At 37.5% G+C, this 9,069-nt stretch overlaps 2 protein-coding genes across 2 annotated transcripts; one reads left to right on the forward strand and one right to left on the reverse strand.

Annotated features, from left to right (window-relative positions):
• Positions 1 to 2,568: 2,568 nt before the first annotated feature.
• LOC147504965 (uncharacterized) lies at positions 2,569 to 4,599 on the reverse strand. Its single transcript, XM_086605421.1, has 3 exons — positions 4,264 to 4,599; positions 3,290 to 4,030; positions 2,569 to 3,186 (listed from the first exon to the last, which is right to left on the reverse strand). The coding sequence occupies exons 1-3, from the start codon at positions 4,597 to 4,599 to the stop codon at positions 2,569 to 2,571; spliced, it is 1,695 nt and encodes a 564-aa protein (XP_086461547.1).
• A 1,681-nt stretch (positions 4,600 to 6,280) lies between these two features.
• On the forward strand, positions 6,281 to 8,810 carry LOC147504966 (uncharacterized). Its single transcript, XM_086557605.1, has 3 exons — positions 6,281 to 6,750; positions 7,916 to 8,121; positions 8,290 to 8,810. Exons 1-3 carry the CDS (start codon positions 6,658 to 6,660, stop codon positions 8,543 to 8,545), a joined length of 555 nt encoding a protein of 184 aa, XP_086413731.1. The 5' UTR covers positions 6,281 to 6,657; the 3' UTR covers positions 8,546 to 8,810.
• Positions 8,811 to 9,069: the final 259 nt, after the last annotated feature.

Consider the following 9,069-nt stretch of genomic DNA (forward strand, 5'->3'; position numbering starts at 1 on the left):
CATCTTAAGGCTTAAAATATCAAATCTTCCACTCTTGAGACTTGATATTGCAATGTGTTACCAATACATCAATATATGTGTGAATGGTCTAACCATATATATCCATGGACACAGAAAAAAAAATGAAAAAAAAATAAGAACAATTCCTTATCAAATAAAATATGGGCATGGGATTTCAAGCTCACTACACCACTTACACTTTAAATAAAAGGAAAGAACAATTGACTCTACGTATCCATGGGGCAAAGGCTACATGACTTCTAGTTATGATCGATAAACCACTCATAGTTAGTGAAAGCCACTTTCATAAAGATTTATTCATTAGCTATATGTATTTTACTAACTTCAGAACACCTTCATACTCATTAGACATCAACGTTTAAAATGAGCAAAGTGTAAACTAATATACACTTCATAGGTACAAAGATAAGTGTCCAGTTGAGGCCAATTATCTGGATTTATCCTCCACAAAAAACAACTTTTTACTCTGGATTTTTTAAAACCCAAAAAATAAATTCTAGCTTGATTAGAACAAAAACCCCAAAAATACCTTAGCTTTTCCGCTAAAAAACTGTTTCAGCGAATTTTTCGGTTGCAACAAAGCCTTAACTTTTCTACCTAAAGTATCTAAACAAAGTAGTATTCAGTTGACAAAGAGAGCAATTAAAATATAAACTTGAAAGTTTTGATTTTTAGAGTATTGAAGAAGAAAAAACCCAAAATTAACCAAATCCCATCTAAACAAACTCCATTAAAACAAACCCCACATTATAGCAAAATGAAGCAAACAATTCACATTAGAAAGGTCTAAATTTTCACTACCCTTCATAGATCATATAACCAACACTAAGAGAACAAAAAAAAATCAAAAATTTAAACACCCCAAACCCCAAACCCCAAACCTGAAAACACACGAAGCATAATTTGCACTATACCAAACCCCAGTAGTCATAATTTGCACTATAACAAAACCCAAAATTAGTAACAATTTAAGTCATAATCAAATAATTAAAATACCTGCCAATAGGAATTCCGAGATAAAAACTTAAGAAATTGTGAGATACCCGAGCAACAATATGGAAATTTGGATACCTGCCAACAGGAAGATGAGAATAAATATTCTCAATTGGAGAGAGATATATATAGAGCGAGAGAGAGAGAGACTTACTGGTGGTCTGAGACAGACAGGAAATCGCAAGTTGCAACCTTTTTTTTTGCTTTTGGTTTTGTATCGTCGGACAAAATTGATGAAGTTTTGGTTTTGTGTTGATTTATTTTTCAACTTTCCTTAAAACATAAGCCCGCGAAATATCTGAAAATTTTGGCGCATTTAGTGAAAATTTTGGCCAAATAACTAAAATGGGGGGAAAAAAAATGACAACATTTATCAGCGCCCACTTACCCTAAAGAAGACCAAATGACGATATCACGGGCGTGGCGATGTAATAGAAAGCGTAGCCGATGTTATAGCTGTTGCTACCCTTTATAGGGTTGCTGATAAATATTATCATTATCGACGCTTAAAAACGTAGCTATTGAACTTTAACAAAATATAAACTATTTTCTTTAGAAAATAAAACATGGAATATCTTTACCAACTGTTAAAAGCGTAGCAATTAGTGCCCCACAATGTACACTACCAAAATTTATTTGTTACCCTTAAATTCGTCGCAGATGCTATATATCAACAACAGTTTGAAAGCGTCGGTAATAATATGGTCGCAAAAGGTCCCATCTCTTGTAGTGCTTACGTGATCTCTAACTTTTATAGACTTGATGACCATATCATCGATATAGACCTCGACAATACGTTTGATGAGTTTCTTGAACATCTTCTCCACTAGCCTTTGGTAAGTAGCTCCCGCATTTTTCAACCCGAATGGCATTCTGATGAAGCAGTATATTCCACCATTGACCATGAACACCGTTTTTAACTGGTTTAACACAGCCATTAGAATCTGAAAATACCCTGAATAACCATCACAAAAACTGATCAACTCAAAACCAGTTGTTCGATCAACCAATTCATCAATTCTAGGCATGGGATAATGATCCTTTGGACACTTTTTATTTATATCGGTAAAGTCGACACAAATTCGAACCCTACCATCTTTCTTGGGTACAACCACTATGTTTGCCACCTATTCAGAATGTTCAACTTCTCTAATGATACCATTATCTAACGTCTTTTGTATCTCCACTTGGACTGCTTCTTCATACATTGGCCTCACTTTTCTATGCTTCTGATGTACTAGAGTTGCATTTTCCTCCATATTCAGTTTATGCGAACATATTTCTGGATCGATACCAATGAGATCTGACATCGACCATGCAAAAACATCTTGATTCTCTTCCAAAAATACTATCAACTCCTTTCTTATATCTACATCCATTTTTGTACCGATGAACGTATGACGCTCACTTTCTCCTACCGATATTAATCTTGTCCACCGCCTCTATGGTTTTTCTTTCCCATGGTAGTTCCTCATGCTTGTTCATCTCTTGAGTGAACTTTACCTACTCCTGTATCTGTATGCTGGTATCGGCAGGTAAAGTTTGTTGTAATTGCTAAGTAGAGTTTTCCAAGACGCCCCCAGTGTCTTGGCTTTTCCCCTTCATCATTCCCTTTACTATAACGAAATTACATTTTTCTGACTCGGACTGATCGCCCCTAATCTCGTGCAATCCATATATGGTTGGGAATCTGAGAACTTGATAAAATGTACTAAGCACAACACGCATTTTGTGTATCCATTTCCTTCCCAATATAGCATTGTGATCAGATTGGTGCTTGATGACCATGAACTTCGTCATTACCATTTGAGGCCCAGCTCGAACTGGCAATTTTATCTCCCTAGCAAGTTTGGCAGAAGTTCCATTAAAACCATATAAATTGAACTTATTTGGTGGTTTTAAATGCGACTCATCGAGACCAACTCTTTTGAATGCTTTCCAAAATAAAATATTAACTGAACTACCACAGTCCACTAATATCTTCTGTACATCATAGCCCGAAATACGCAGAGTGATTAGCAAAGCATTATCATGTGGCAACATTACCTTAGACAAGTTCTCCGGTACGAACATGATTGCCCCAAGAATGCTAGACGATATCAGCTGCTGACTAACTAGCACTGGTTCGATATTGACCTCGAGAACTTCTTTGACCGTCGAGATCTTCCTTATCTTATCTCGAAAAAAAAAAATTCTGAAGAATTTCCCCCTTATAAATCATGTTTATTATGCCCAATGGCTTTTCTCTTATGGTCGCTGTCTCTGTAGGTCTAACATCGGCACAAAACTCTCTTAGTTTCCCATATTTCATAAGCCTGTCTATCTCTTTTAATAACTGGAGACACTTATTAGTCTCGTGGTTCTCAATCTTGTGAAATTTACAATAAGGCTTTCCTTTCATTTCTCTAAGAGTGTATTTCGGCCACACCACAAAATCTTCCTTTGCTATTCTCCGCAAAATATCTTCTGCCGTGGAATTTAGAGCTATGAAATTACCTGAATCAAGCTTTTCTTTCAATGTTCTGTCATACTTTCTTTGTTGTTGAGGCTGATTATCTCGATTTGTATAATGCTCCTGAGGTCTTTTGTTATCTAACCTCGAGGAGTCTCGATTCTCATAGCGATCATTACTATCTTTCTCTTTTTTCCCTGCGTCGGTGACTTGCAATACCGCTTGCACCATGGCGGTTCTCAACCCCTCCTCTACTATGATATCTCTATCCACCTTATCATACAACTCTTGCAATATTTTCACCTTTTTCCTCAACAAATACTTAGGCATATAAGATCCTGGTATTACTCCAGCTTGAAAAGCTATGACAACTGTCATTTCTGATTCATCCAATCTTTCCACTAACTGCGTTTCCGCCTTGAACCTTGTTAAGAAATCTTTTAACAACTCCTTCTTCACTTGCTTCAATTGGAACAAGGCTGACACCTGCTTTGGCTTCACCCTTTGGTGACCATAATTAGTAAGGAACCTTTCTTCAATCACTCGAAAGCATGAAATGGACCCCTATGGAATTGTACAAAACCACTTTAATGCCTTCCCTTTCAAGCTTGACGAAAATAATCGACATAGTACAATATCCCAATATTCGGTGCCCTGATATATCGAGAACTGATGTCGATAACTAAAAAGATGGTCCATGGGGTCAGTAGCTCCTTCGTATTGGCTCGATTTTGGATTTTTGAACTTCGGACGTAACGAGGCCCTCTCTATCTCCTTTTTAATGGGTTTCTACTGACATCATCTGCTAACTTTCTTATCGACGCCGAGACCTTTTCCAATAACTGATATCCTAATTGCTTCCGCATCATTTCCTGCACCATCTCCTTTGTGACTAGTGCTTTACCTTCTTCTTCTTGCACCACTTTCGGTGTCGTTCTCGCTACAGATTGTACTTCTTCAAGATGACTCCTTCTTCTCTCTTCGAGATGATTCTTTCGTACTACTGGAGTTCCAGAACTCGACTCCTCGTCATCCTTCTCATACATAGCGTCTTCAGCACGCTTCTCCTTCTCTTCCCTTATTGCTTTATTCTCATCCATTAACATCTGATTCTGCTTTTCGAACTCATTCATCCTTCTTAACAAGTCTCTCAGAGATACTTTTTTTTCTTGTACCTCATCCACCTCTTCCACCAGTCAACTTGCTGACCTTCTAGTTCTTCGATCTGCATTCTTTGATGCTGCTTGAGACGTACTTGCTTCTTCTACCATTAATGCTTTACTTGTTGTCGCTCGTTTAGGAGGCATCTTGATAACACTCTTTAACCAAATTCCTATTCTCCACTGATCCTCTCAAACTCTTTCCAACTCCTTCACAATAGATTCGCAAACTTCAAAGAAACCAAGAAAAGAATGTTCTTTCTTGATCCTTTATCCCTCACTGATCTTACCAATAGTTTCTCTTTATCACCAAGATTTCAATCAATGGATTTGATCAAAGAAAAATAAACGAAAGACAAAACAATCGACCATTGTCTTTGAACCCAGACGACGCTAATGTAGTGATCAGAAGAAACTAACTAAGATTGATAAGAATGAGTTACTAAAAGTAAAGGTTAAGAATTGAATCGAATTGAAAATGAAGTTGTTATTGAATATCAGTATCGGTTACAATATTCTCTTTCTCTCTCTTGTTCTAAGTTTACAGATTTTGTATAATGATTTTCCAATGAATCATTTCCTTCATTTCCAGCCTTTATATAGTAGTGTAAGTACAACTTTATCCAATCAGCTTGCGCCACGTATCCCTTCTCTTTATCTTCCTCTTTTTCCGGCTTATACCTACAACATACAAACTACAATTGCGAAATATCGATTCTTATATCGATATTTCTCATTAATCATGATATATGGGCTGGAATATCGGGTTGACGATATTTGCCTACGACAACGTAATCACCAACAGTTTGCCATGTGGAACACTCTGATTAAATGATACAGTGCACATAATTGTAAGATGGACTATGAGTAGAAATCAGTCGTGTATATCCGGCAGTTGAAATGTCATGCTGATATTGCTGTATGTTAGATGTACATGTTTCAAGCAACTGGTTATATGTAGAAATGTAATTAATTTGGTATGGTGGTGCACGTACTCCTTTAAAAAACAAGGATGTCTGAACAATGGCAACTTGATACTACATAGGATTTTTTTTTCCTTCTTCTTTTGGTAGAGCGTTGGAGTATATGTGAGGACAATACTTCGATTATTCATGTTTGCTATGAAAGTAACAAGACGTAGCTTTAATAGTCTCATCCAAAATTCCAAATTAGATAGGTCAAGTAAGAATATACGTGTAGATATATAACCTTAATTTTCACTAGATTCGGGGGGAGAAAATGGAACTAGATTTCAAATAAATCTTGTACCACGTATTGAATTTGCATGCGAAATACTAGTCAAATACACAGAAATATTGTATTAATTTATACTTTAATGAAATGAAACGAAAAGAAAAAGAAAGTGGTCAGTTCAAATCCAAATGCAAGGATGCAACTGAGAGTGTGTTAAATTTACGCATAATTTTCATGAATGTGGCAGTCGTCTTGTAACCAACTCAAAGTCCAAATGCTATGCACCAGACCCATGCCCAGTGCACCACTAAAGCACCAACAGCCAAAGGCACGTTTCATGAATTCGCCATATTGTCCTAAACCAGCTCAAATCCTCCCCACATGCCATATCGTCCTAAACCAGCTAAAACCCTGAAAGCTGTTCACCCGTATCCATTCGAGACCAACATCACACGTTCCTACAAAGAGGCACGAGCAAATATACTCGGAACCTCGGACTAGAGAGACTGTATGGTACACTACGGACACAGCACCCATCAAAACACTCACAATACTGAATACTTTGCTTTGCCATCCGTCCATAACCCAGTTTTAGTAATACAACAATATCATATTTTCACACGATAGTGGTCCCCACACCCACCTGATCCCATCAACATAAAAAATGTCAGCCAGCTCAGAGTAGGCTGTACGTTACTACCAACTGGTAGTAACTCGACACCGACAACAAACCGCATACCTTTTTAGCTTCTTAAATCTACTTAATAACTCTCTTGAAACGCCATTCACACCATTTTATTTTGAGTTAGAAAGTTTTGGTGAATTTGAACAGCTATTATGGCTTCTTCAACTATTATATTAGTTTTTGTATTCATTCTTGATCTCGTTGCTTTTGGTCTTGCTGTTGCTGCTGAACAAAGAAGGAGCACTGTATGTCCTTTCTGATCACCCCTTTTATAACTTGTTTTTTTCTTTATCTGTATGGAGTCATGGATTTCAAGTTTTAACTGCATGCTTGACTGGGACATGGTTATTAGATCTATATTATAGTTCAACTCTGGTTTTTCTTGATGTGAATTTGCTTGAGAATAGGATGGTTTACAACCCTTTTCGCTTCATGCTGGTATGATGTTAGTTTGTGCATTGTGATTTGACTCGCTTTTGTTCATTTGAGATGCAAAACGGGTTTTTAAGAAGCCCCTTATCTTGATATTAGTGTTTAACTCCGTAATTGGAGATTTGATCCTGTATAGTATTGCAAGACCAAGGGTTTCATTTGACCTTAGTCCAGGGGAAATTGATAATGGACCATGGTTAGATTTGGGCCAGATTTAAGTTGGTATTGTCTTTGGGTTTCAGATCTTGACTTTCGGTTACGATACATGAAACTATTGGGGTCCAATAAAATAGTTGATCAAATCAAATCCAATCGAAGTACCCTTCTGGCCTTCTACTTGGGGGTGAACTGGGTTGGATCTGATTTGGTAAGGAACAAACTTTCGAAATCAAATTAAGTGATGTTACTGGGTACTTTGTTGTATGATGATATTGTTTACGAATTTGCTGATGGGATTTGGGTTTTAGGCTCCCTAGGTCAACAACTCTCTCCCCTCATGGATTAGATTATTCTGTTCATTTTGTAAGGATCCAGCGTCTCTACTCATTTCATAAAATTAATTTAGTGGAAGGTTACCAATCCTCTCGTTGTGTGTAAAATACTGATGTCTAATTTGATCGGTTCTGATTTGGTACTCACAATGCTTATTGTGATGTACAATCCCTTTCGGCTCCATGAAAGTAGAGATGATAAGTAAAATAGTCCGGAAATAAATTAGTATGGCGGTCAATTTTCTTATATATGTGGTGAAACTTTTGAACTGGAACTGGTTTTTGTGCCAGAGAAGGTGTTCAATGGCACAAAAATAGCTATCTGAGCAATCTGTGAAAAACAATTGGCAAGAGAAGAAATCTCACATAGCATTAAAAAACGCTATTTTTAAGACAAGTTGTGGGCTCCTTTCATACAGAGAGTCAAGTTAATATTGTACATTGCCTATTTTTGTCTAAGTACCAAGATGGATGTCTTTTCTTGCAGGCTAATATTGTCACAGACAGTGAAAAGAACTATAACTACTGTAGGTATGACTCAGACATCTCTACTGGCTATGGTGTTGGATCATTTTTGTTCCTCCTGGCCGGTCAACTCTTAATCATGGTCGCAAGCAAATGCTTCTGCTGTGGGAGGGCTCTACGTCCTGGAGGTTCAAGGGCATTGGCAATCATCCTATTCATAGCATGTTGGTACGTAATGGTTGTTTGTTGGCAGTCATGGCAGTTGGATTTAGAAAGAGATAGCCAACTGATCCATGATCAAGATTGCCTTGTTTCAACTCTTGGAATGGGATTAAACCAATCTTTTTTGTCCAGTATCACAGTATATGTAACGTATTTATCAATGACTTGTTTCAGGGTCACATTCTTTATTGCCGAGGTGTGCTTGCTAGCGGGATCAGTGAGGAACGCTTACCATACCAAATACAACACAATCTTCGGAGAGGATCCTCCATCATGCGAGACCGTTAGAAAGGGAGTCTTTGCGGCAGGGGCAGCCTTCATTGTCTTTACAGGGATACTAACTGAGTTCTATTATGTTTGCTACTCAAAGGCCAGGGACAGCTTCCAGTCACCATACGAGACTGGCGTTGGCATGGGCACTTACAGCTAAGCTTAATTCAGCTTATTTGAGGGCATTCACAATAACCATTGAACGCCATATGAATGATTTGAATGTCTGGTCTAGGTATATACTTAACTCCGATATCTTTCAGTGTTCTTCCACTAGAGATTAATCTACTTAGGAACAGGAAGTTGTGTTGTGAATCTTTTATCTCATAATTTTTGTTTGTACAATATTCTATTATATTGTTGTCAGACTTTTTTGTTGACAATCTTATATTATATATATTGTGGTTTGAAGAAAAACAAGAAAATTTTCTTTTATGAAGGCACAACACTGTTCCAGTGTAATTAATGTCGGTAAAGGCCTCAATTGGAGTCGAAATGACACAATGAGGAATAATGTTTTCTCAAAGTCCACAAATCAAGTGACTATGTAAGGGCCTCCACCTCACAGACAGGGGCGGCTCAAGGCTTTTGGGGGCCCTAGGTGAAACCGGGTCCTTCAACCATTAGAGAAGGGGAGCTTGAATTTGGACTATAGTGATATGAGCCTACTTTGATCAGATTTGA

This window comes from Coptis chinensis, chromosome 4 (genome assembly GCF_015680905.1).
Source record: "Coptis chinensis isolate HL-2020 chromosome 4, ASM1568090v1, whole genome shotgun sequence".
In the NCBI taxonomy this organism is placed as follows: Eukaryota; Viridiplantae; Streptophyta; class Magnoliopsida; order Ranunculales; family Ranunculaceae; genus Coptis; species Coptis chinensis.

What these genes read in the sequence shown, in the direction of transcription:
- LOC147504965 (XM_086605421.1), bottom strand. Translation starts at nt 4,599, where the DNA reads ATGAATGAGTTCGAAAAGCAGAATCAGATGTTAATGGATGAGAATAAA. An exon ending in TAAGAAAGTTAGCAGATGAT is followed by an intron (nt 4,031 to 4,263) that starts GTCAGTAGAAAC and finishes ACAATTCCATAG; the next exon opens with GGGTCCATTTCATGCTTTCG. An exon ending in TAAGAGAGTTTTGTGCCGAT is followed by an intron (nt 3,187 to 3,289) that starts GTTAGACCTACA and finishes TTTCGAGATAAG; the next exon opens with ATAAGGAAGATCTCGACGGT.
- LOC147504966 (XM_086557605.1), top strand. Translation starts at nt 6,658, where the DNA reads ATGGCTTCTTCAACTATTATATTAGTTTTTGTATTCATTCTTGATCTC. An exon ending in CTGAACAAAGAAGGAGCACT is followed by an intron (nt 6,751 to 7,915) that starts GTATGTCCTTTC and finishes CTTTTCTTGCAG; the next exon opens with GCTAATATTGTCACAGACAG. An exon ending in ATCCTATTCATAGCATGTTG is followed by an intron (nt 8,122 to 8,289) that starts GTACGTAATGGT and finishes GACTTGTTTCAG; the next exon opens with GGTCACATTCTTTATTGCCG.